The 27540-nt window shown below is 33.5% G+C and overlaps 4 protein-coding genes across 11 annotated transcripts; 3 read left to right on the top strand and 1 right to left on the bottom strand.

Moving 5' to 3' along the window:
* Positions 1–519: 519 nt before the first annotated feature.
* Positions 520–3727, bottom strand: LOC112744357 (uncharacterized). Of its 3 annotated transcripts, none has more exons than XM_025793963.3 (5): positions 3247–3727; positions 1899–2769; positions 1179–1585; positions 966–1035; positions 520–804 (listed from the first exon to the last, which is right to left on the bottom strand). In XM_025793963.3, the coding sequence occupies exons 2-5, from the start codon at positions 2672–2674 to the stop codon at positions 741–743; spliced, it is 1317 nt and encodes a 438-aa protein (XP_025649748.1). In that variant the 5' UTR covers positions 2675–2769; positions 3247–3727; the 3' UTR covers positions 520–740. The 3 variants fall into 3 exon arrangements, with proteins under 3 accessions (XP_025649748.1, XP_025649749.1, XP_025649750.1); XM_025793964.3 differs by having other exon boundaries at positions 1899–2779; positions 3247–3657; XM_025793965.3 differs by having other exon boundaries at positions 1899–2764; positions 3247–3635.
* A 3762-nt stretch (positions 3728–7489) lies between these two features.
* On the top strand, positions 7490–12051 carry LOC112744356 (cysteine protease ATG4). 4 transcript variants are annotated; one of them, XM_025793960.3, is made up of 10 exons: positions 7490–7619; positions 8382–8581; positions 8681–8932; positions 9021–9106; positions 9465–9515; positions 9644–10023; positions 10353–10491; positions 11191–11246; positions 11327–11397; positions 11501–12051. In XM_025793960.3, the coding sequence occupies exons 2-10, from the start codon at positions 8464–8466 to the stop codon at positions 11713–11715; spliced, it is 1368 nt and encodes a 455-aa protein (XP_025649745.1). In that variant the 5' UTR covers positions 7490–7619; positions 8382–8463; the 3' UTR covers positions 11716–12051. The 4 variants fall into 4 exon arrangements, with proteins under 4 accessions (XP_025649745.1, XP_025649743.1, XP_072071202.1 ...); XM_072215101.1 differs by having other exon boundaries at positions 7494–7619; positions 8697–8932; XM_072215102.1 differs by having other exon boundaries at positions 7494–7619; positions 8674–8932.
* Positions 12052–12769: 718 nt separating this feature from the next.
* LOC112744355 (2-dehydro-3-deoxyphosphooctonate aldolase) lies at positions 12770–19780 on the top strand. 3 transcript variants are annotated; one of them, XM_025793956.3, is made up of 17 exons: positions 12770–13909; positions 14476–14503; positions 14600–14621; positions 14747–14800; positions 14915–15012; positions 15559–15655; positions 15832–15897; positions 16052–16111; positions 16215–16289; positions 16403–16487; positions 16813–16871; positions 17548–17592; positions 17983–18081; positions 18217–18264; positions 18384–18431; positions 18908–18972; positions 19417–19780. In XM_025793956.3, the coding sequence occupies exons 4-16, from the start codon at positions 14765–14767 to the stop codon at positions 18962–18964; spliced, it is 873 nt and encodes a 290-aa protein (XP_025649741.1). In that variant the 5' UTR covers positions 12770–13909; positions 14476–14503; positions 14600–14621; positions 14747–14764; the 3' UTR covers positions 18965–18972; positions 19417–19780. The 3 variants fall into 3 exon arrangements, with proteins under 3 accessions (XP_025649741.1, XP_025649742.1, XP_072071204.1); XM_025793957.3 differs by having other exon boundaries at positions 12804–13156; XM_072215103.1 differs by having other exon boundaries at positions 13787–13909; positions 14476–14621.
* A 1822-nt stretch (positions 19781–21602) lies between these two features.
* LOC112744351 (uncharacterized) lies at positions 21603–26794 on the top strand. Its single transcript, XM_025793948.3, has 12 exons — positions 21603–22230; positions 22872–23431; positions 23515–23604; positions 23712–23951; positions 24418–24639; positions 24720–25026; positions 25113–25450; positions 25559–25668; positions 25753–25856; positions 25947–26020; positions 26108–26204; positions 26345–26794. The coding sequence occupies exons 1-11, from the start codon at positions 22032–22034 to the stop codon at positions 26201–26203; spliced, it is 2340 nt and encodes a 779-aa protein (XP_025649733.1). The 5' UTR covers positions 21603–22031; the 3' UTR covers position 26204; positions 26345–26794.
* The last annotated feature ends 746 nt before the right edge of the window (positions 26795–27540 follow it).

Here is a 27540-nt window from a genome sequence, read left to right as displayed (position 1 = left end):
ACAAAATTATGTTTAAATGGATAAGAATGAGAAATCCAAATTTATTTCTTGATTGCCATTTTGTCATTTAAGATTTTTTGAATCTACATACTTGGTTTTGAAGTGAAGTGTGGTTCTGGTTGTCTGTTGTCATTAATAATAGTAGTAAATATACTATCAAAATACTGACTAGTACTTAAAAAATAGTGATCCTAGTTGGTATGATTGTTGCAACCTCTAATAATTTGTAAGCATCTGCTTCAAATTTATGCAAATACTTTTCAAGCTTTAACTGGTCAAAATTCATTAGTGAAGACCTTAGGAATTAAAAGTAGGTTAGAGGACTGAACTAAGATAAATCCATCTTTCCCTTTTTTTTTTCCTCTGCTTTTGTTTTACTGCAAAGAAGGAAGGAGAACAAATATCTACCATAATTTCATCTCTAACAAGGAAGAAGTGGTTATATTTTAGCAAATCCATCGACTGCATTTTGATTGGCTTCTAAAGCAACCCACAATTAAAAGTTTTATGAAACACTAATTTCTCTAAAGTAATTTATTGCCAAACATGCTCCAGAACAGGTTACAGATGAAGTGGTATTTACAGCAAATGGTGAATGGAATGTTATATCCTGAACTCCCACATAGTAACCATCTGAATTGAGAAATAAATGATAGGATAGCAGAAAATATCCACATATATGATCGTCATAACAGAACAGCAATCAATGGTACGAACATGTTTCAAATGGGGTTCAGCACTCAACTTTGCCGAAACTTTGGCCACACAGTGATTACTCCTGGTCTCATCTCCTCAAACCGGTATCTGCAGAACACAAAACATGAGCAAATAAGGTACCAACTAGTAAGAACCAAGGTATTCGATTTTCTGAGTGTCACGGTGCACTAGGCCACCGATCTTCATTTTCAATGTCATCTGCATTCCTCAAAGGTAAGGGGGTAATACAGAAAGGAAAGATGTTTCACCTGTTTTCGCTGAGGAAACTTCTCACAGCTGTGGGAAGAGCGGCTTGTCCTCGGCTATGATTACCAACGCCTGTAGCAATTGGACATAGGGTAACTTAAATTCTAGTTTTGTAGTTAAGAAAAATTGATAACATTTCCAATCAATAAATGATCGAAAGGCGTCAAGGAAATAATGAAACTGCTGCAACACGGTGGTACAAGACAGTAACATACCTGTAATGACATGTAAAGCTACTGATTTAAGCCTTATTGGTGCTTGTTTATCTGAATTTTCACTGTCCACAGAATTAAGAGATCCAAGAGTTGAATGTGTAAGCCCATTATTGACCTTAACACCATTTGAACTGGCTGAAGTCTTTGTTGAGAAGCCTTGGCTTTCAATTTTTAATAAATGTTCTTGCAAAGCTCGAATAGCCTCTGCTGCATGTAGACCATGTAAATCCAGTCTGGAGATATCGTTTTCACTATTTCTGATATTTAGAATTTTTGTGGCTGCCGTAGAATTAAGCTCTTCAGCTGTATGCCATTCCTCTCGGGCCTTCATTGAATGTTGCTGAGCAGAAAAATGATCACCTCTCAAAAAAGCATTAGCAGCTGCCCTAGAATGTCGAGATGCCAGCCTGTTTAAAAGATAGGCTAAAATATATTAATGCCTGGTGACCGTGATGAGAGTCTAAAACAGAAATGAAATCCTTTCAATTGAACAAGTTAAATCCAACACGTTTATTATCTCTATTATGACTGAAGATTATAATTATTTAGTAAGATATGAGGATAGAATAGTAAATCTAGAAGCAAAAAGAGGAGCAAAAGGTAATTATTAGATGTCGCAAATTAATTAGACCTTTTGGATCTGATTGAATGTCTAAAACAAGAACATGAAAAACTGGAATTTCTATAGCCAAAAAAAAAAAAAAGAGTTACAATTTATACCTCATCGTCTTTAATGCATCCTTTCGATGGCTAAGGTAGACATCATCCTCTTCCCATTCAGGCTCAACAGGAACATAATTCAAGGGGACCAGTTGGCATCTAACATTATCATCATAAAGCTTTTCATCCGAGGAAGCATTTCTATCTGCAAAGTCTGTACCATTATCTTTGAGATGACCAACGCTTGAATTGATTGGAATATCATCTGTCCCCTTTCCAAACATTAGACTCTCATCAATCTTCTCCTTGCAGGGAACATAATATGAATTAGCTGCTCCAGGATCACTTGATACTTTGCATTCTTCAATGTTAACTGCAGAAGCCATTGTTTCCAATAAAGTTGCAGCCTTATCAACATCATTACTAACCGCGGCTAAGATATCCTCTATCAAGCTATCATCAGCCCAATGATGCTGCCCTTTGAGCTTTTTGATGGCCAAATCAGCATCATCCTGAGCAGTAGTGGCACAATATTTTCCACCAGAATCAGAACCTGTCATTGGTGTTTGGCTTTTCCCACCCTCTTTTAGAGTGGGGAAATTCTGTGTAGGAAGAAGTACAGAAGAGAAAGACTTCGCAAGAACATGGTTCTTCTTAACCAGTTTATCATCATTTCGTATTAAATTAGAAGCACCAACAGGTGGGAAAGAGTCCTTATCAATTTCAGATTTAAGACCATTTTTCTTTTTCTGTTTGAGATCAAAAGCTGTCCAACCAGACGATTGACCCCTAGCTCGTGACATCTTATTAAGGGAAGTTCTGGCCAAAACGTTCATTTAAGCACAAACTACTTTGCTAAAAGGAATGGGGCTGCCCGAACACTTAACGCAGACGCAGAAGAATTCAGGCAGCCACAATCTGCAGACCTGTCCTGCAGACAACTAAAGTCAATATCTGTAACTATCCTCCTTCATATCATTCAAAGTGCCAACATGTTAAATAGACACATAACAGCAATAACAACAATAACAAAGGCTGTGTCCCCAAACCATGAAAAATCGAATTTTTTTAATGATTATACCCAAAGTGTTTCTCTGTGCCCTCTATCTAGTTATTGGGCTACATCAGACGCGTCCGATTTGTGATACATTTTGTAAAACCAAGTATGATGACACATTACAAATCACAAGACATAGTTTTAGGTAGCTCAAGTCGCACTTCAATCAAGTAAAACTACACCAACTGAAGATAAAATAGAGAATTCAAAGCAAGCACAGCACCAAATAGAGATGCTCAAAAAACCTTATTGAAGATATATACACCAACATAAAGCATAAGCTAAATATAAGTATATAACAACAAAAGCAAAAATTGAGCTGAAAGAAGAAAAACCCAGATGAAAACTCACCTTGTTTTAACAATAAAGACGTGAAAGAACAGGACTTGAAGGTTATTTGGGAAGAGCAGAACTCAGAAAGCGTAACCAAGGAATGAACCGGTCAAAGGGTTGAAAAAGCGAAGGAAGAAGAAAACCAGAAAATCGTTGTTCGAAGATATTAACGTTGAGACCGAATTGTACTGAACCAAATCTGCACCTGTTATCCATAAATCTTCTGGGTGTGGAAATTTCAAAGAGAAAAAGAGAGGGAATCAAAACTCTCAGGGTAAACTTTTCTGGTTTGTTCCACCCTTCCTTTCTCAGAAGCCACATATAATGGGGTTTGAGAGAGAGAGAGAGAGAGAGAGAGAGAGAGAGATTTGATTTTTGATGAATAAAGTCAAATTGAAAACGCCGTCACGATAAGAAACGGCAATAACTGAGGTACAACGAACAACAACCTATGAATTTACGAAACTCGCCCTTGTTGATTATCCCAATAATTGGTCTTAGGTCAGGTAGGTGTGACACATAAACATATAAATTGAATAATTTTATGATAATATTTTAATGAATTTGGTTCATAAGTATTCTTAGAATACTTGTTATATATATATTTATCCGTGTGTGTAATATATTTATTGAGGATAAAATTACAAAACTTTCCATTATATAGATAATTTTAGTGTTTGTTTAGACCCTATTAATTAATAAAAAAATATTTTTTAATAAAAAATATTTTTTTATTTTTTAATGTGTTTAATAAATTTTTAATAATAAAAATAAAAATATTTAAAAAATTAAAAATATTTTTTAAAAAATTATAATTTATATATTTTTTTAAAATATTTTTTACATAATAAATAAAAGAGTATATACCTATTTTGGTCCTCAAAGAATTTCTGGACACTTTAGTCTCCAACTAAAATTAATTACTCGATTGGTTCCTAACAATTAACTCCGTCAATCACTTAGGTCCTTTACTCCGTTAGTTCTAATCCCTGACAACTCTAACAGGGGATAAAATGGTCCCTAATCTCCTTTGTTCGGAAACGACACTGTTCTCTCCCAATTTCCATCATATCTCACATAACACTAACAGTCTAACACTGTAACTTCAAATTATACAATGCACACTCTATAAATTTAATGTTCACAAGAAAAGAAAATCCTCCACGGGTTGAGTTGCTGATGTGGTTTGTAATTTTAGAAAGATTGAATACTATAAATAGATTATGTAAGTTTAAGATTGTACTAGAAGCGGAATCCTTTTGTGTCTTATGTAAGAATAGATTAGAGACGGTACATCACTTGTTTTTTCATGTGATCGTATATGGAAGTTGTGGGGATCAATCTTGGTGGATTGGAGTGTGATTTGGGTTTGGCCAGAAACCACCAAAGAATGCTTTGAGGTGTGGATGGATAGAAAGATATGAAAGAAGTGTGGATGGTGTTATTTTTTTTCTGTAATATGGTGCACATGGAGATGTAGAAATAACATTGTCTTTAATAATGGAGTGTTGGTATTAGAGAAGTTAAAGGAGGAAGTTGTAGAATGCACAAATCGATGTTGTCAAGATCGATAATATAGGAGTAATTGATGTATTTATGAGTGCAAATATCAAGTCTAAGGTGAATAAGAAGACATATGAAGTTGATCTTTGATGCATGATTTACTGATCTATGAAAAAGGCCAATAATTCTGCAGAATAAAAGTTGGAAGGAAAATGATCATGATTTGATGTTGTATAACTGATCGGTTTCATTTTGAAGTGTCTTTGGAGGATGTCGTGGACATTGTCGGGGTTGGAGGTGATGTTATCAAAGATGTGCAAGTGGATGCTTTTGGTGGATGAAGTGCAGAGGAGGTGGATGTACCAGTCACAATGATTTAGGAAGTGTGTGGTCCATGACATGTTGAAGTAGGTGCGACACGTGTGACAATTACACCATGGCTTAATCGTGGAGCTAAAGAGGAGAAAGGAAAAGATGGAAAAGAAGAATGTGAAGGTGAAGAAGGAGAGTATGAATGTTAGGGTTATGCGAGATATGATGAAAATTAGGAAAGAACAGTGTCGTTTTCGAATAAAAGGGTCAAGAATAATTTTGTCCCTTATTAGAGTTGTAAGGGATCATTTTGTCCCATGTTAGAGTTTTCAGGACCATTTTGTCTTCCGTTAGAGTTGACGGAGCCAAAGACCTAAGTGACTGATGGAATTAATTGTTAGGGACCAATCGAGTAATTAATTTTAGTTGGGGACTAAAATGTCTAGTTTAAAATTCTTTGAGGACCAAAATGGGTATATACTCTAAATAAATAAAATTTTTACATAAGATATTTAAACATAAAATTATTTTATTTTTGTAAAAAAATTTTAAAAAAAATATTTTTTTAAAAAATGACATCCAAAAAAAATTTAAAACACTTTTTAAGAAAAAATATTTTTTAATACATTCAAATTATTAACGTAGTTGGATATTATTATATTAATTTCAAAAGGAGGTTATACATTTTAATATCTTTCTAATGATGCTCTAGAATAAAAAACAATAAAACAAAAACGTGAGTATTTAATTATCATTTTGTAAATTACAATTAAATAAGTTTTAGTTTATGATTTTGTTAGATGGGATAACTATTTTCCAAAGCCACGCTGTCACGTTACGTAGGTGTTGCTTGTAAGCCTTCGGTTATTTACAAAAATGGGCCTTCCCTTTTAGGTGGCTTCTATTTTTAGCTATGTCTTCATGTCCTCTACTAGTTTCTAACCTTTGCCTTCACCATTTATCTTTCTTTTTCTTTGCAACTGGCAGCATATATTTTTGGACGGGGAATAGTCTTATAAAATTAAAAATACATCAATTAAATTAAGGGTTGATTTAACTAATTTGGTCAAGTGGCTAATTCGTTTATTTACTTAAATAAATATTAAAAATTTAAATTTTATTATATATATAACAATTTATTAGTGAGTGATTAAATTAGAGAATATCATAAAAAACTAAATAAATTAAACGTTGACTTAATGATAGAGAAAAACAAAATAATGTAATACAAAGAAAAACAAAATAATTTAATGGGCAAATTATGTAATTAAATAAACTGAGTTTTAAAATTATCTAAATACAATCGTTAATAATCAGTTATATTTCGATCATATAACTAATTTATATAAATTATTATAGGATATAGAATTTTAAAAATTTAAATATAAATTATTTTAAGATAAACTAAAGTACAATATAAATCGTGACACCTTAAAGCATTTAAATTTAAATTTTAAAAATTCTGAATCAGCTACATCCTCTCTCACTTTCCGTTGAGATTCTATGCTATCTTTCTTTCTGTCCTTGAGGTGAGTTTTTTTAATTTTTTAATGATTTTTTATTAATTTTGTGAATGTACTTCTTTTGCAAAATATATAACAATATGTCAATATCTGATTTTGTGAGTGTATCACAAAAGAAATCATAGTTTTAGTTAAAAAACAAAGGTAAAATCGACTAAAAAATTTGAATATAGAAGTAAAATGAGTACTATATCTTAACGTGGTAATTTTTTGTGTTTTTTTAAAATTATAGAAAGTACACAAATCGTACTTTTCGATTTGTGTTTAAAAAATTTTAAAAGTTTGGAGTACACAAATCGAACCCATCGAATTGTGTTAAAAAAATTAAAAAATTTTGGAGTACACAAATCAAATTGTCTCATTTGTGTATTCCAAATACACAAATCGGACAGTCCGATTTTTGTATCTATTAAAAATCGTACGATCCAATTTGTACTCCCAATATTAAATCATCTCACATTTTAAAAAAAATATCACAATTTAAAAAAATACCATTGTTAATCCAATATTAAAAATAAAAAAATATTTCTACCTATAACAAATATATTTCTACATAAAATACTGGTTTGTCCATATTTTTAAGATTTATTCATAATTTTTAAATTTAAAATTCAAATGCAATTATTCAGTGTTATATTTGTCATATTTTAAATTAATTATTTTATATTTACGTAAAATAAAATTAACGGATTGAATTAATAATTTATCAGTTAAATCAATAATTTAGTAATTTAGTCGATTCAATCCCGGTTTAATTATGATAATTAATTAATTATACGGTAGTACTTTATATAAATTATTAGTTACCGAACCAAAATATAATTAATTTTTAATTATTATTTAGATAATTTTAAAAATTATTTTATTTAATTACTAATTTATCCTAATTTAATATTTATAAGAAATTAAAAAGCATATTTAAGGCTTAAAGAAGTTGGAGGAAAGAAAAACATGGGACGGCCAGAGAGGTAGAGAGGAAGAAGAAGAAGAAGAAGAGAAGTGGAGTCTCAACCAAGTCTCCCAATAGCTCTATAACACTTCAAGATCCTCCTGGTACGGTTTCCTTTTTCAATTTCACTTTCTTCTCATCCAATTCCAACTCATTCCCACAAAAGGAAAATCAAACTAATCTAGGAGTATAAAAAATTAAAAATATTTTCTTCCCCCCCCCCCCCCCCCTCTTATTTTCTGTTAACTTTTTTAATCCCCTTCGAATTTTCTTTTATCAAGGTTAGTTGATTTACTCGTGCAATTGCTTTAGCATCTTCAATGAATTTTGGATTTGCGTGCTCTGAAACCATTCGATTTATGTCTCTGCGCGAATTTCCTTTCTGGGTTTTGTTCCTTGTGTTTTATATTTTATGTTTTTCTCTTTTTTTTTTCCTTTGCAATGAAGATTCATGTTTTGTGCTATGGAAATTCTTAATGTGTGAAATGGCATCATTGATCCTGGGCATCGATTATGTATGTGTAATGCGTTTATCTTGTTTAGTTAAGGATGGTTCTGTAGATTTGGGGAATTGAACTTTCTGAATTTCTCTTTCAACAAGATTATGATTAGGGGATACTTCATGAGTCGTGCATGATAATGTTAATATTCGTTGATTCCTTTGTTTTTTTTAGCTAGTCGAGACAACATATGTTGTTAGTTCACTTAGTTGTGCTAGTTTGTGGTGGCTCAAAATATTCTTTATTTTGGTTGCTGGATAGTTTAAATAGCTCAATAAAGAAAGCTGTAATTGTTTCTTGGCTGAATCTTTCAATTCCTAAATTGTTTTGAATGATTACAAGCATATGTTTTTGGATGCCTTTCAGGTCTGTTTCCCTTTCACCTGCAGATATTGGCCTACACTCGATTTTTTTCTATGAACCAACTCATGTTTTCTGTGGCTTCATAATGGTATTGAAGAGTATCTGTGAGAGGATCATTGGTGCAACATGTTCTTCTAAAAGCTCAGTTGAGACTATAGATAACAGTCAGGTGCCTGCTTCTTTGAAAGTAGGGTCTGGTGAAAGTAAGTATCCTAACACTTCCTTGTGGTCAGGCTTCTTTCCATCTGGTGTTTTGGTCTCTGAAACGCATAGTGAACCATCGCCTTCTGAAAAGAAAGCAGTTTATTTTGGAAATAGTGGGTGGGCAGCTGCTGTGTGGAAAGTTGTTAACAGTGGCTCGATGAGGAGATTTCAAGAACGTGTACTTGGGACAGGGAGGACTGAGATTTCAAGTTCTGATGGTGATATATGGCTTCTGGGTGTCTGCCATAATATTTCACAACAAGAATCAACTGCAAATGTAGATACTAGAAACGAGTTTGCTGCATTTGAGCAAGATTTTTCTTCAAAAATCTTAGTAACATATCGGAAAGGTCTGTCAAATATATACTGTGCTTTATAGGATGTTTCTTTATGTTAGATATTATATTCACAAATATTAATGTACATACATATCTATAGGCTTTGATGCTATTGGAGATTCAAAGTATACTAGTGATGTTAATTGGGGATGTATGTTTCGGAGCAGCCAGATGCTTGTAGCTCAGGTATTGTGCTTTTTATCCAATGGTTGTATTTAACTAAGCTATTGCCACATTGTACCTTAGTATAATCTTCTTTAGCTAATATTTAAAAGGATTAGCATGTGTTGTTATTTAGCTAAGATTTCATGTCTTAAATTTACCTTTTGTATGTATATGAAGATGTGAAGATGGCTTATCCTCTTTTGTAATCTCAATTCTATTCTAATAGAAGTTCTTGTAGTATCCCAGAAAGAAGGAAAAAAAAAAACTCTATATATTAATTCTTGCTTTCTATTATTTATTTATTTAATTTTTTTCTCTGTTTGTGTTCTCTTTCAAAATATAGCAGCTAACAGCATCAAATGGCCTTCCTTGTGTACAGGCATTGCTCTTTCATAAATTAGGTAGATCATGGAGGAAAAATATTGATAAGGTAAGGTGATTGATCTGCAGTGTGTTTTTCTTGTAATCAGATTGTTACTTTTCTATTCATTTGTTGTATGTGTTTCCTTGTTTAATATAAATGCTAAAAGGTTAAGTATGTATTTTCATAATCTGCAGCCACTGGATAAAGAATATATTGAGATCTTACAAAGTTTTGGTGATTCGGAGGCTTCTGCTTTCTCTATTCACAATCTCCTTCAAGCCGGTAAAGATTATGGCCTTGCCGTTGGGTCATGGGTGGGCCCATATGCCATGTGTCGAACATGGGAAGTTCTAGCTCGTAACCAGAGGGAGACAGACAACCTTGCAGAGCAGCCACTTCCAATGGCAATTTATGTTGTCTCTGGAGATGAAGATGGAGAACGTGGTGGAGCACCAGTTGTCTGCATTGAAGATGCATCCAAACGATGTTCTGACTTTTCAAGGGGCAAACTTGTTTGGACGCCTCTGCTTTTATTGGTTCCTCTGGTTCTTGGACTTGATAAAATCAATCCAAGGTGTGTAACTTTTTCAATGTTCTATAGGACTATAAATCAATAGGTATTACTATTAAGGGCACTTATTATAATTTTATGTGATGGTAAATTTTGGAACTTCCAATGCATAACAAAATATTTTTATTCTTATATGAATTATAGAAGTGTCAATTTGTAAACAAAGAGCTTCCTTTATCTGAATACAGTTATATAATTGGCTGCATGTTAAGTCATTGCCACACGAAGATCTAAAAATATAATTTGAAATTTGTTTTGCGTCTACTCTCTTCTTTTTGAATATAGCACTATGACAGTATGACTGATGTATTGTGTCTATAAACCATTATCAGGTATATCCCATTATTGCAATCAATTTTTAAATTCCCTCAGAGCCTTGGTATTTTGGGCGGTAAACCAGGTGCTTCAACATATCTTATTGGTGTTCAGGGTGACAAGGCATTGTACCTTGATCCACATGAAGTTCAGCAGGTACATTATTCTCAACAAATAATTGCCATTTACTGACTTTATTAATTTATTGCACTATTCGGATGTTGGAACTTGTCATATAGGTTATATACTAATGCACTGTCTTAATTTAAGTATATGTTGCTCCATGTTTATTTCCATTTTTGTTTTAGTAAACTTGTACGTCGTATGTTCTCAACCGGCCTAGGTAGTAGCCCTTTAGTTTCAAAAGAAATAGATAAGTCAAAAAGTAAAAGTGAAAAACCAAGAAACCATCTAGGTATCTATCTCTATTTGCAATAAATTATATCAATCAAAACATGATTTGGTTAAATTAAACACAATCTGCCATGATTGTAGTGATGAAATCAGGATGAATCATTGTCCAAAATCGGTTTGGATTATTATGGATAATTATAATCTGATATTCTTTAAAGTTGTGTGTGTATGAGTAATCGTCTATGCTAAATTAGAAAAGGTAAAGCAATTCTTAGGAATTTCTCATCACACACAAGTGGATCAGCTTTGCTTCCTTCACATGACGTTTTAATTTTACAGTAATCTTACTTTTAGCTTCATTGATGGGTAAAGCACCATGATTCAGGGCGATTTCCATTAATAACTTTTTCTTGTTATGAGTTGAAGGTGGCAAGAGCCACATGATTCTGTCAAGAGACAATCTTAACTTATCTATATTATTATGTTTTATATGTTTTTCAGGTTGTCAATATCAATGGGGAATCCCAAGAGACTAGTACCTCCTCATACCATAGCAAGTAGGCTTATTACCAGTATTGATTTTCTTCTTGTTCTTATCTCCTTCATTCTTTGTCTCACTGTGCAAAACTTCTACCAGTGTTATCAGGCACATACCCCTAGATTCAATTGACCCATCCTTGGCTATTGGATTTTACTGCCGAGACAAAGGTTTGCTGGTTTCTTTGCCTTAATTTCATGGCTTAAAATAACTTGGGTAACATCTAAGCTTTCTGTTGACCCTGATAATCTGCTTGTTAATGGTGGCTGTCAGATGATTTCGACGACTTCTGTTCCCGAGCTTCCAAGCTTGCTGAAGAATCAAATGGCGCCCCATTATTTACGGTAGCTCAGTCTTGGAGGTTCTTATCGCAAACCGCTAGTAACAATGGGCCGGGTGGCAACCTTGGATTCCAAGACGATGATTCCGTAGATATGGATGTTGCGAACGAAGCAGGCAACAATGAGGATGATTGGCAACTCCTGTAATTCCAGAGTTGCGCAAGGTTGATTTGAAGTCATGGGTGGAAAAATTTGTTGTTTGATTCTCGTGTGCCTAAGCCTAATTTGTCCGTGTTGTTGATGCCTAGTTTTTGGGGCTCTCCATAATAGGCTATGTAGAAAAGTAAATTATACTGAATATGATTCTTTGGCTTAATTTATTTGCTCATTTGTTGATATAGCTAACTAAGTATTTGTTGTACATTACACGGCTAGTTTCATTCATAGTTGTTGCTTGTACCCTTCTGTTGGTTACAAAGTACAAACTCGTAGTGGGATAATACTTTTGAACTGTCAAATAAATGGTAGAAAATGATTCAGAAATGCTGTCTTGAAACACAAGCTTTAATATAAAGTATAAACTTAATGCAAAATGGTTTCTTTAACATACTTTTTTTTTTATAATTTGTTTTAACCTAATGTAATGAGATTGAAATGAATGAGTCAATGAGATAGGAGAGATTTAACTAGAATGTTAATAGTTGAGAAAAGCAACAAGAAAAAAAATGGAAGACTTGGAATTTGATTGTTGAATATTCTTCTTATTTGCATATGATGTTTAGATAAAAAAAAAATTGCTACATTTGTAGCAATTCAATGTCTAAGGGTTTGATTTCAACGCCTTGCAAATCATTAAATAACTCTGGGAAACATTCGTGGTTTCTAGTCAACTTGGGTTGGTCATATGATTAAATCACTCGTCTGTTTAAATAAGCATTGGGAGTTTAAATTTTATTTTATACATGCAATAATTTATTAATTAATAACAACAAATTCTTAACTATAAGAAATATCATAAAAAATCGAAGGAAAAAAAAAAAAACCATTTATGGCCTCTAATTGAAAAGAGTAAAAAACAAAAAAAAAATTTCTAAAATCATAATTCATGATAACAAGCATAATATAATAACTAAGTTCTAAAAATTGAATTGGACCAGTTCGTTCAACTGAATTAATTAAAACCAATCTTTTAGTTAATTTTGCTGAGATGAAAAATTATTTAGTAAATAAAAAACCGGTCGAACCCACGCTTAACCAGTCTGACCCGAAGTCCCGAACCCACTATTAGTGAATCTGTGAATGTCATCCATAGCCCCATACATAAGAAGAGAGACATTGCCCTGGCAGCCTCTCACCCCCACCTTCTCCATCGCCGAACTATTCTCCGTCGCGCAGAGGCTGTCGTCGCCGCTGGCATTGCCACAGAACCCTCAAGTCGCCGCTGGATTAGCCTCACCCTAGCCTCCCACTTCTCCCGTTGACGTCGCTCACCTTCACAGAACCCCCGCTCACGTTCGTTCTCTTATCGCCGGCGCACCTCAGCTCCGTTGCGGTCCTCTTTCCGGCGTCGCTCACGTTCGTTCTATCCTCGTCGTCTCTCTCTGTTCAAGCTCTCTCTCTCTCTCTCTCTCTCTCTCTCTCTCACCGTGTAAGCCTCCACTGCTTCTTCAGTTTCATTAAGGTGTTTGATGTAGGTGTAAAGATAGGATTACTAGCCCTAAGTTTCATTTGGTTTTGATAAATCCAATGTTATTCTTCAGTTTTACCTAACAGGTTATTCTATAATTCTATTTTCTCGATTCAAACTTCAGTTCATAGCATATTAGAGAAACACATCACAGAAAATTTTTGGGTCATAATTAATGTCTATGTCACTTGCAATAATGCAATCTACCCTATAATTTCTAGACTTGTATGATTCATAGATTCAATTTTGAAGAATTCAAATTCATTTCATGATAGAGATTGAATATTATTTAACGACTGAACTATTTTGCAAATTGTATTAGCGAGACATTTCTGTACTAAAGTTTTCACCAACTAAAAATTTAATTGCTTTAAGAGATTTTGAACTTGTGACCAGAAGGAACCACAAACTAAGTGAGCGACTCATTAACAACATCATCATTAGTTTTTTTTTTCTCTTTGGACATCTGAGTATATTTTGACCGATCTCCATTTGTCTGTTCTCTGTTTTGGTATTTTTGGCTCTTTCCTTTTTGATAGATGAGACTTGCATCATCTTTTTTTTTTTCTCATGTAATGTAACGTGGGTATTGTTTGTTGTGGGGGGGGGGGATTATTGAGGCTTGGAATTTTAGTTGGTCATGGCCAGGGAGGGCATTTGATTGTTTCGAGGCAGGGATAGGTGTTCATATGATGAATATATGAAGATGAGCAGGTACAGATAGAGCGATCATGCTACTTATTTTTGTTTCTCATAGTGCTCTGAATTTTGTTTTTAGTTTTAGTTTTTTTTTTTTTTTTTTTTTTTTTTTGTGTTTACTTGTTCTGTTTTGTTTGTTGCAAGATTGATTGTTTGGTTGTGTTTGTGTTTTGTAGCCTTTTCTCACTGCCTGTGCATGGGATTGTAGTGAGTGAGCGAAGTATAAACAAGAAAGAAGAGTTATTATATGAAATATTGAAATTATCAAATATTAAATTTTATTTTATATTTAATTAAACCGGTTCGATTATGGTTTGAATCTGGTTAGACTATTGAACTATTAAACCCATCATTTGATCGGTTTATTGACCGATTCGGTTTTTGCAACTTTGATAATAATTAAAATCTCGACTTTACTTTTCGATCCACTAAATTTTATTGAATCTCTATTACATCAAATAATCTATCATTTAAATTTTGTTAAGATTTTAGCTGCTTAGCGAGTAACAAACAATTGAAACTAGTTCTCCCCCGACAACTACACAGAATTATCTAGCCATTTCTTTTTCATTCTTTTGCAGTGAACGATTCCATTCTTCATCAATCAAGGTGCTCACTCTTACACTAAACACAGATCTCACTCTTACGCTAAACACAGATCTCACTCTATCTTCTATCTTCCCTCTTCTCTTCATCTGCGTTTAGATTCGGAATTAATAAAAAAAAGGTACTGTCTCAAACTTTACTGAGCTCGATGTTATTTTACACAATGTAGCATCTTAACGCATCAGAATTCATACACCTTTGCTGAATCCATCAAATTTCTCATACTTTGTCCCTTTTTGTGTACAGCTTCGGAAGAAAAAAAAGATGGATCCACCGTCAATGCTGTATAGCCAGCTCAAGGTTCGTGATTTCTCTCAGATTTTGTGTTTCTTGACTATGAATTTTCTTGGGTCACGATCAAAATCTCCCCTTCCCTTTTTTTTATGTGTTGTGGTTCTGTGAATGTGTTAACAGGCTGCAGAACCGTTCTTCCTGTTAGCGGGTCCTAATGTGATTGAATCAGAGGAACACATTATGAAGATGGCTAAGCACATAAAGACTATTACATCTAAGTATGCTATTGTTCTCTATTAAGGAACTTTTTCATCTTTTGGTTTCATGGTTAAAAGATTGAAGCTGATTTGATTGAAATCCAATAGGGAATAACTGTAGCGCCTAAGTTGAATTATACAAAAATTGTCAGTAGTTCAATAAGTATAATCATGACAATCATCCCTGTGGGTTTGCAGCTAAATTCTTTGTAGTATTTTGTGTGAAGTTAAATCCCTTTTTCTTTCCTAATACACATGCTCTAACTTTGTGTAATTTAAAAAGTTTCGCTATAATGGCAACTACTTGAAATGCGGAACTCTTTTACTTATTGTTTCCCAGAATTGCATCTAGTATAGGAGTTTGCACTCGTTACAGGCACTGTGGGCTGAGATATCGAACCTATGTAATTCTAAGAGTGATGTTGGTCAGTAAAACTAACACAACACATGATATGGATGAGAGGGAAAGGACCTTCACGTGACAAGGAATCAAAATTAAATTTGTAAAATATAATGTCGGGCAGATGGTTTGTATCTTTGTTGATAAAGAGTATGTGTGTCTTTCAGAGTTGGCATCCCATTGGTTTTCAAATCAAGCTTTGATAAGGCTAACAGAACATCATCAAAATCTTTTCGTGGCCCAGGGATGGTTGAGGGATTGAAGGTTATGATTCTATTACTTTTTATTATGATATATTGCTTTTGTCATTTGCATTTTGAGGATTACAGTAGGAACACTTGTTTGAAAACAGGTGTAATTGCTGAATTCCATATAATAGCAAAGCTATTTTGTGTAGTTGAACTATTTCTTCCTTTAATTTTGTTATGTTATAATTTCAGATACTTGAGAAGGTTAAAGTAGCATATGACCTCCCTATAGTAACAGATGTGCATGAGTCCATCCAGGTAACATGTTTTACTTTTACTAAATTTAGCCTTCGGGAATTATACAAGTATTATGGTAATGTCATTATTTGGCACACGATCCAGGCTTGTCAAAATGTTGTCTTCAATTTTGGATCCTGATCTACCTTTAACAGATTTATCTTTTCTTTGGCAGTGTGAAGCAGTCGGCAGAGTTGCAGATATCATTCAAATTCCAGCATTCTTATGCCGTCAAGTAAATATTCTTTACATCAAATTTTAGTATCAATTGGATGGATATAAACTTAAGTAGATGTGATCACATCAATTCTTTTTTTGTGTTTTGCCTCTAATGACAGACAGATCTTCTAGTTGCTGCAGCCAAAACTGGGAAAATTGTCCACATCAAGAAGGGCCAGTTTTGTGCTCCTTCCGTGAGTATGCTGTCCCGCTATGTTGCAAGTTTTAATAATCAACAATTACTTAAGCTCAGTAAATATTCGCTGTCTTTTAGTATTCTCATGTTTTATAATGTTCATATAAATAGGTCATGGCAAATTCAGCAGAGAAGGTTCGGTTGGCTGGAAATCCTAATGTTATGGTTTGTGAGAGAGGAACTATGTTTGGATACAGTGAGTTATAACATCTATTATGAGGTCTTCTATATGCTTTTGGATGATGTTATTCTTTGAAACCGTTCAATATCATGAATTGCTTTCTGTTTCCACATGTTCTAGTTTCATTTTAATCTTGTGTTCTTTTCACTTATATGATTTAATTTGAATCTATATTTTTCTATTTAAGTGATCCATAGCACATTCCCTCCTATAATCAAAATTTTTAACATGCATTTGAGGTTTAACTTTGCTCAAAGAATGTCAGCACTGCAATTGATTGTCCTCTATCATTCTATTTTCAAAACCCAGAATTGATTAAATTCGTTGCCTTTTTATATAGATGATTTGATTGTTGATCCACGTAACCTGGAGTGGATGAGAGAAGCCAATTGCCCTATTGTAAGTTAATATTTGTTTTATTATATGCTTCTCATTAAGATGAACTATTTGAATCTTTCTATGCTTTCTTATTCAATGGAAGGTTATAATATGTTAGGGAGAAAGGTATCTCCCTTTCTGAACCATTTATTTGATGATAGAATTACACTTCATTAAATAGGATGAATCCATGTGAACAAAATCAGCCAGACTGGCACATGTTAATATGGTCAAAGTTGCTTTAAAGACCAACTCTAAGCTGCATCACTTCCCTCTCTATATCTTAGAAGAACGATGATTTCATAATCCCCCAAATTGTTTTCCTTGACGTAATTACATTACCTAACATGCACAGATGGCGCTCTCCAATCTTCTTTCGTAATTTTTTTTCCGCTTTTCCTGTTGATATTTTTGTCAATGATACTGGAGTGTTTTGTTCACATCATCCCCAAGGAATAATATTTTTATATGTTCAATATGCGAATAAACTAAGAAGAAAACCAGACGGAATGCATTTTCCAATTTATGAGAATAAGATTGACTTCATTATTCCTTTTGCCGTAACTCTAGAGAACTACTCATCACAGGGTCTTTCGCCATTATATTAATATTTGGGTCATGGTGAAGTTTCTTGCCACTGCCTTTTTATGCCATTTTCCCCTGGAGAACTCAAATATTTATTCAATGTTTATCCCAGGTAGCTGATATAACACACTCACTGCAACAGCCTGCTGGAAAGAAGGTGGGTTTGTAGTTGGACTTTTAGTAGTTTGTATTTTGCAACACAACAGTTGTCTCATATGAATATCTTTTTCTCCTTGCATTCTACTTGTTCTCCCCAGTATTTAATGTTATGTAAATGCTTTATATGCGAAAGTGTTCCTTGTTTAATTTCACTAACTGTATTATAGAGCAAAGTGCTCTTTTCAGATTCATGATGTCAAAAGTTCATTGGCTTCTATGCATTGTTGATTCATGAGGATCATTGTGTATTCAGTACACCTGCCTCATGTTACCTTTCTTTTTTTACATTTGAACACTGGAGTCACACAAGATCTGTTTCTACTGTGAACCCAACTATCATACCAGATTTCTTTAGTTCCAGCTTTTAACATTCTGCTTTCATGTCTAGTTGGATGGCGGTGGTGTTGCAAGTGGAGGTCTTCGAGAACTAATACCTTGCATTGCAAGAACTGCAGTTGCTGTAGGAGTGGATGGGATTTTCATGGAGGTACAAATATTAGTACTATTTTTTAGGGGGGTCTTACTGGGATTATTATTAAAAGAAAGTAGTTCAGGGTAAACTTTAAGGCTTGTATTTAGTTTGTTCATCAAACAACTTCTAAATGCCTTCTTGGTTCTTTAGGTACATGATGATCCACTGAATGCACCTGTTGATGGTCCAACACAGTGGGTGAGTTGTTACTTGTCAAAATCATTCAAATTTACAGGACATCATTTTGCCAACATTTACTTTTTCTTCGATGCTTCTGAATATTAATGAACTATATGTATTATCTCCTTATTTGACAGCCTTTACGCCACTTGGAGGAGTTACTTGAAGAGCTTGTAGCTATTGCTGTAAGTTGTTTCTTGAAACTCATGATTGTATTTTTGCCCCCTAATAAAAAGGGTGGTACTTGCAGCAGAAAGTATTGGCATTTGACTCATAAAATTGTTTTATGAGTGTATGATTTTGCATGTGTCATGCTAATATAAAAAATCAATAGATTGAGGGAAGAACTTAAAATTTGAATTCCCTTTTCATTTCCTACTTTTTATTCCATACTTCCTCTAACAAAAGAAATGGACAAGTAAAATTACTGAATATTTTCAAAGTAATTATTGTTTTTGCTTTTTGTATTTGGGTATCCCTTATCCTCCAATTTTTATTATCCTTTTCCTCATATTAATGAAATTCTTTTTTTATTAAAATAGAAAATTGAAGTGATTATGCATTTATTTACCTTTTAGCAGGTGAAAGATTTTTTGTGTATTTTGTTTTGCATTTGAGTTCTGAACTTTTATATGTGATTGACTCTTCTGACATATTGTAGAGGGTAAGCAAAGGGAAGAAAAAATTCAACATTGATCTCACACCATTTCGTGAATAGCAAGAATGGTAAGAAATTATTCATATTTTTACTCATTTTGCGTTTTTTGATAATATAGATGATTAAGAATCCTTTCTTAATCCTTTCTCTCTTACTAATAAGAAATACTAAGAAGCATGCAATAAAAAGTGACACATGTTTCTGGAACCATCAAAAGGATGCAGAAGCAAAGTTTTTACATATTGTCTAAAATATCCTACAAAAGAAATGTGCAAATTATTTGTTATTTCATTGGTAGAGTAATCCATGATGTTACAAATTCAGATTGTGAGAAAACTTCAAGCACAAATCCAAACAAGTTTCAAATTACCAAAGTCTTCTAGCAAAGCAACAAATTATTCAAATATAAATACTCTAAACAACCACATTACTTGCTATATGTTTCATCTATTTTAGAGTGAAAATGCTTACATATTTTATTGTTTATACTAACATAAATTCTGATTTTGCAGGTGATGATTTCCTGTTATTAAAAATATAATTCCCTGAGGATTGGCCTTTATAAGATCAGATTGTTTTAAGGTTGAATGTACGATTATCCTTGCACCCCATCACAAGTTCAAGCCCCTTATAAAGGAGTGCTTATCCTGAAAGAGAGATTACTTGAAGTAGTGACACATCCGATTATTATTTGTCACAGATTCTATGTAGCCTTTCAAATCATTGCAATTTCTAGAAGCAATGTGGATCTAGAAAGTTAAGTATTTTAATGTGTGATGTTTTTTCTTTATATACTAGGCTTCAAATTCTGTAGTTAATTATACGAATGATTACTTTTAGTAATGCAAAATGCAGCTAGTTTCTCTTGAATCTTAATGATGGGGTTTCGCTTTCTGTAATGGAATTACGCATAAAAGGAACATAACATTTGTGAACCTAAAACCCGAGGCTTTAACAATTGAAGGTTCATAACTTTTTTACTAGCAATGATAAGAAAACAAAAGGGTGCTGGCACAATGGTAAAGGTATAAGTTAATAGCCAAATTCGTCCCAATGGTAAAGGTATAAGTTAATAGCCAAATTCGTCTCTAAAAGATAAGATATTTTTCAAATTCATCTCTAAAAGATTTTTTCAATTAAATTGGTCGTTGCAAATTAATTATATTTGTCCTTCAGTCACTCTATTAATAATTCTTTTCAAATATTGATGTTATAAAACGTTAATTGATAACATATATAATACCTAATATGTCTAATTGGATATTGATTAAATATATTTATGAAAATTTATTAATTTAATCATTTTTTCCCATTACAAAAATCATATTCTTAATATGACCTAATGACTAAATTGATAGATTTTCGTAAATATATTTAGTTAACGTTTAATTAAACATATTATGTGTCAATGATTAATTTGACTATTAACCCGTAAAGTTATTCTACAACCTAAAGAATGATTTGCATTCAAATCTTTGAAATCATATTAGAGAAGATATCAATATTAGAAGTAAATGAAAATTAGGTCTTTGAAATTTCAACTTCAGACTAATTAGACTCGAGAAAAAAGAAGTAGCAATTCGTTATCTACAGAGATGTGTTTAGTTACTACTATATGAGTATGAAAATGATATCATTTTAGATAGTGAAGTATTCTTCTAAATTTTTATATAATCCTTAATAATAAAATATATATTTTAAATTTTTTAATAATTGTTAAATAACAATTCTTTAATTTTATTTATTAATTAGTCCTTTGTAATTGTATATTATCTAATTCTAAAATCTATATTTAATTTTATAAATTATTATTTTATTATTCATCATTTATTTTATCTTTATAATTCTATTATTAACAATTGATGTTTCATAAGTATATATTTTCAATCTCTTTTTCAATTTTATTTTGAGTTTGAAATTTTAATATTATCTTTTTTAATCTAAGAATTATAAAATTATTAATCTTAAGATTGAAAAAGATAAGATTTATTCACTCTTTTAATTTTTATCTTAATATTTCAGTTCAAATTTACATTTAAATGAAATCTTTTTAGTGTTTAATTCTAAAATGTTATAGATAAATTAGAATTATATAAACTCTCAGGATAAAATTAATTTATCTTTTACAAATATTGAATATAAAAATTATGTTTTCATGAAATTTTGTTTTATATCTTGCTATTACTTTCTCTTTACAAATTCACTCTCATTAATTTAAAAAAAAAAAGAGTGATTTGGGACAAATATTAGAGAATTATACTTAGCAATTCTTATTTAAGAAGGTTTGTTTCTGCTATTTTAGATTTTGAAAAAAAAAATACCCTTTTAACAAAGAAAAAATAATATTTTTGTTTAACGCTCTAACATCATCTTTTAGAAAATCAGAAAATGCCAAAAATAGCTCAACACATAATATTTTTGCTTTTCCTATCATATTAAAGTTTTATTATGCAAAATATATATAATAGAGAGTTTAATTTACATAATATAAAATCATTTTACTATGCCTAATTAAAACTTTTTTTGTTACTTGACTGTTGACTATTACATGCACCCATAATTTATTTCCTTTGTTTAAAGAAAAGTGCTTAAGATATTTCTTTTAAAAAATTACTAAGTGCTTTAGATAATTTTAATTAAATTTTTAATTTAATTTTAATATACCCACTATTAAAGATTACATGTTCCCATAAAAAAAAAAAAGAAAAGATTACATGTTTTGATAGGAGATTATTTTGGAGATTTTTGCAGATTCAACATAAGAATATATGCTCACCATTTTAATTAAATTTTAATAAATAAGAAAAAGGGGAAAAAAATTCGTCAAAGTAAAAACTGAGAGACAGGTTCACTCTCGTTTTCTCTGTATTTTCTAGGGTTTTTCGTGTTCCTCAATCTTCGATTCACCTTATCTAGGGTTTTCGGTTCTTTTTTAACCCAAATTTGCTCTATTCTTCGTACTCAGCAATTGGATTCCCTTCCAATTTTTATTGTCTCTTCAGCTGGGACAATCCTTTCTGGTTTTGTTTTGGGTTCTTCCACGTTTCTGATCTCGTCGCAAAAGGTCAATTTTTTTTGTTCGAAAAAAGTATTTCCTTCAACCCTGTTGAGGAAAAAACTGTGAACAATGCCGCAACGAACAGTGAAGAAAGGTGCTGCGGCGAAAAGAGCGAAGACCGCCCTTGAAAACAACAACCATACTGACAACCTTGGGCAAGAGCCTGAAACTGCGGAAGCGGTTGTGAATAATCATGAAGAAGAAGAAGAAGACATAGCTAATGATGAGAAAAGTGTTCTTTCGGATGAGAAGCTCGATGATGTGAAGAGTAAGTTCTTTTACCTAATCTTTTTTTTAATATATAAATATTGTAATTTGGGAGATTTTCATTTGGATCATAGGAGTATGTGAAATATTATTTCCAATTAGGTTATGCTACATACTGGAGCTGTTAACAGTTATAATTTGATCAGGGGCTTGTCCAAAGTTTCTAACTTTTGCTTATGTTAGACCTCTAAAATAGTGATCACGTGAATTAGTATGGAACAGATATCTTAACATGATTATATGGAACACTTTTCTTATTATAGTATGGAGCTATAGAAATTAGTGCGTGTCCCTTCTCTCAATTTGGAAATTATGGAAACTTTTGTAGCAAATAAAGAATTTCTTTGATGGATTACAATTACATGGCTGTGTCACTCTAACCATTCTTATGGTTTCAATTTTTGTTTCATTAGTTGGATGTTTATGGTGTTGATAGTGCGTTTATTTTCTTGGGTTGAGGGGCAGGTCCTTTCTTTCCCTTCCCTTGTGCCTCGTGACTTGGCATTACTGTTGGAAATATTTTGAATTGAGAATAATTAGGGCGGATTAAGGATTTTGGACTTTTATCGTAATTTAACTATTACTATGATTTTAGGAAAGAGTTTATTGACTGGGATGATTTAAATATTTATTTTATGGCAGACAAAGAAGAGGAGGTTAAGGAGTCCATAGATGAATATGAAAAAGATGAACAGTTAGATTTTGAGGATAACTATCCTGAGTATGAACCTTTAGAGGACTATAACGGAGTTGACTATGATGAAAAGGAAACTGAACAAGACGAGCATCAGGAGGTTAGAGATGAAGTAGAGGAAGAGTGTGAAGTAGTTGCAGGAGAAGATGATATTTCAGGTGATGAAGAAATTGAATACGTTTATGAAGAAGTTGAGGTTGATGAGGATGATGAGCATAATGATGAGGAACATGATCATTCGTCACGGATGGCTGATGCGGAGCAAAAGGAGCACCCTGAAGGTGTAAATAAGAGACACAAGCAGAAGGAATTTGAAGTATTTGTCGGAGGCTTATATAAGGATGCTACTGAGGAGGATCTGAGGAAGGTTTTTGGTGAAGTTGGGGTAATTACTGAAGTCAGGCTGATGATGAATCCTCATACTAAAAAGAACAGAGGATTTGCATTCTTGCATTTTGAAACTATTGAACAAGCTAAAAAAGCTGCAACAGAGCTGAAAAATCCAGTGGTAATATTTGATATTCTAATGATTTAAGCTGGTTTAAAATTGTCAGCATATTAAATCATGTGTTCTCATCGCTGCAATTTCAGATTAATGGCAAACAATGCCGTGTTTCTCCCGTTCAAGACAATGATACCATCTATTTGGGTAATATATGCAAGACATGGAAATTAGAAGCAGTAAGTTATTTTCCTGGCCTATCGGTTGCCTCCTTCAAGGCTTGAGTTATGCTTACTCATCAGAAGTTTTTTTAGTTTCTAACTATTCATGCAATTTCTGGTGCCAGCTAAAAGATAAGCTGAGACATTATGGGGTTGGAAATTTTGAGAACCTGACTTTAGTAGAAGACAGTAACAATGAAGGAATGAACCGTGGATTTGCATTTTTGGATTTTTCATCTCGTTCTGAGGCTAGGAAAGCCTATACACAACTGCAGAAGAGAGATGTTGTGTTTGGAGTTGATAAGCCAGCAGAGATTTCATTTACAGACTCCTTTATTGACCCAGTTGATGATATTATGGCACAGGTAATCTTCTGAATCTGAATTCATTGCTTTTGCTGAAGGTCATGAGATGGAACTGCCTACTATAATTCTTCAATGTTATTGAAACATTTGGACTGTTTGTGAACGTTTATGCTGGCATAGTGGCTAACTTTTGTTGGTAGACTATATTTTTGGTGTATAATATCTAAATCCATCTGGTCGGATAAGAGTTGGTTGCTGTATTTTTTGGTGCTATATAATTGTCTTAATTCTGATTTTTGATAAAAAATCACTGGGTTTACCTTTTCTGTTTAATAAGTAAACTTCTAAGGATTTAATAGTTTTGGGGGTGTACTCGATGAAAATTTGGTAGCTTTAATTTGGGGACAGTTAGCAGTTTATCCTTGCCATGGTCTTTGCTAATTAGCTGATGATGTACCTGCATTTCATAATAAAGTGACCTATGATTTTTTTCTGGCATAGCTGATCAAGTTTATTCATGTTTCAGGTTAAAACTGTATTTATAGATTCCCTGCCTCCTTCATGGGATGAAGATTATGTCCGAGATCTTCTTAAGAAATATGGGGAGATCGAAAAGATTGAGCTTGCTAAAAACATGCCAGCTGCCAGTAGGAAGGATTTTGGATTTGTTACGTTTGGTACACATGCTGCTGCCGTGGAATGTGCTGGTAGCATTACCAGCTCAGGATTGGGTGAAGGTGACAAGAAGGTATGTTTTGGATTTTAAATACAATTTCCGTGTGCAACTGCCAAATGAGGTTTTTTTAAATCCATCTGACCCCTTTTCAGGCAAAAGTTAAGGCTAGATTGTCAAGGCCTCTTCGGAAAGGCAGTAGAAAACATGTTAGCCATGCGGCCTACAGTTCTGGTCGCAATTCTGGAATCTTAGCAAGGCCTTCAAGAGCTAGACCTGCACCACGTAGTCTTCCTGCTCGCATGGTAAGACGAATTGAAAGTCATGTTCCACCTGTTAGGCCTTTTAGTGTGATGGATAGACGGCCTGTTAGTGTGAGAGATAGACGACCTGTTATGTCTATGTCACTGAGATCAAGGCCAGTGTCTCATCTAGCCAGATCCTCTGAGAGGAGATTGAGTAGTAAGTATTATTCTTTTATTTATTTATTTTTGCCAGACTTCTGTTGTTAACCTTTCTTTATGACCAATGCTACATTGTCTCTTTAGCATCTGGATATCCAAAAAGTAGCATGAAGAGAGACTATGGTCTATGTGAGGAATTGCCACCTCCAAGAAGTAGAGTTGCTGTAGATTATGGGTCTAGGATGTCCTCTCAAAAACACCTCTCCTACAGGGATTATCCAGCCCATGGCTCTCGCTACCCTGAGCTGCGTAAAGGTACGTCTCGTACTTCAGCAGCTGCACCTATGAGAAGTTATGTGGATGATGGCTATGGCCAAAGATTTGAGAGGCCTCCTCTTTCTTCTTCCCATTTTAATCACCGTGAAGGACACTCCCGTGATTATGAGACACTGTCGGGTTCGAAACGTACTTATTCTGTCATAGTAAGTATTGTATGTTAACTTTGAGGATTTTTTTAATGGTGTTACTGTTTCTTTAGTATCCTTCCCTTCTTCGGAAAACTAAATTCTTACACTTCCATTTGTCATCAGGATGATGCCCCTCCTCGATATGCTGATACTGGTGCTCGCCAGTCAAGATCACGTTTGGACTATGAGTATGGGGGTAGTACTTCACAATATGGAGATGCCTATGGCGATAGGTTAGTTTCCTCAAAGTTTATGTTCTTGAAAAAAAAAAAACTTTGCTGTTTGCTGGCAACTTACTTCTTACATTTTGATTGTAGACTTGGAAGATCTAGTCTGGGCTATAGTAATGGCAGGAGTTCTATATCTACTCGAGACACTCATGGAATGTATAGCAGTCGGCAGAGCACAAGTTACAGTGCAGGTAGATTTTGTTACAAATGATATGATGATGATGATGATGATGATGATGATATATAATCTAATTTTCTTGGTTTTCGTATCTTGATGTCAGGTTCTTTTGGCGGAAGTGATCGTGATTTGTACTCAGCAAGTTATGGTGGTGATTACATATCTCGTGGCAGTGATGTAATGTTACTTTCCTATCTCTGTTTGATGAAGTGTTGTATATGGTATATTCTATACTTGTATTCTTATATTGTGTTGGTGTTGCAGGCTGGTGGCAGATCATATTCGTCAATGTATTCCAGCAGGGGTGTGGGTGGTAGTAGCAGCTATATGAGTGGTAGTAGATCTAGGTCGTATTACTGAGGTGAGTCCATTTCATAACTCCTCGTCATTACATTGTTTCTTTTAACTACACGATGATTGATGAGTTCCCAATACAAATCAATCTCCTTTGCCTAAGAAATTTTCCATCCTCAAATGGTATCTTCTATATGTTTCCACAAGGGAGTATGACTGGCGAAGATTGCACACCTGGTCACTAGTAAATTTGTCGATGAACAGATCTATGTACAAAGATGAAGCTGCTGGTAGGATATGGATTTCGAAGCTTTATGCACATTATGATGCCTAGTTGCCTAGCAAAGTTGGGGACTCATTACAAAATGAACGTCATGTCAATTCAGGCTATCTTGGAGCTTATTTGGACATATCATAAGTTATTTAGTTTATGCTGTAAATACTGAAGTTAACTAGAGCTGGAGACCGGATGCTGAGTACATGATGTGTAGTTAGGCTTCATTTTATAGGAAATCCACTGCTATATGTTCTGTTGATTTGGCCACAGATCAAGGATACTGATGTTTCTTTAGGGTAAAAGGATTGCTGGAATTATTTCATGATGTCATACAGTTGGTTTCTTTTCCATCACAACAGAGATGAATTATTACTTTCATATTTTTTGCAATCACCTGATTATGAGCAGCTGCGAACTCCTCATCACTATTGAGCAACCACAGGTGGTGGTTTGAGGACTATTTAAGCTATAAATCAAGGATAGATTATCATATCCTAAAAAGCATGATGCACTTGCAACACATACCACTGTAGTGATTCTAAGTTAATGATTTTACACTTAAGATCATTAACTCGAGCCCCCCAATTCTTTTTCTCTCTAATGCAATTATTTTCCAGTCCAAATGCATTACTGTCTGTACAGCCTTTGCTCTCAGCTACATCATTGGAAAATGCAACTTGAAGTATGTATAGCAGCAGAAAAGGATTGATTATAGCAGAGCAGACAAGGATGATTATCATCTGTTATAGGTTCTGGATTCCGATAACTTAGTGAAGCCGCGGATTATTTTGCATACTGCTCGATTCATCCAAAACCGATGCCCCAATAGCAAACTTGAAACTAGCTAAAATATGTAGGAATTTGTTCACAATTTGGACTTGCTCCCGTCATGATTTTCTTATGCTCAGAGGAGTTTTTGGTTTCCAACTATTCAAATTCCCATGCCATATTGATGGTGTTAAAGCAGCAAATACAAATTTGCTATTCATATTCAGATTCAGATTCTAAAGGACATTCGATTCTGGTGTCCAAAAATATGTGAATCTTTGCATGTGGAATTGGTCATGCAAAGCTTGAGAAGATTCTTGAATGTTTTCCTTTCCTCTTACTATACTTTACCACTTTG

Source organism: Arachis hypogaea, chromosome 14 (assembly GCF_003086295.3).
Source record: "Arachis hypogaea cultivar Tifrunner chromosome 14, arahy.Tifrunner.gnm2.J5K5, whole genome shotgun sequence".
Lineage (NCBI taxonomy): Eukaryota > Viridiplantae > Streptophyta > Magnoliopsida > Fabales > Fabaceae > Arachis > Arachis hypogaea.
The sequence above is the reverse complement of the archived record's forward strand: the minus strand, read 5'-3'. Positions and strand labels throughout refer to the sequence as shown.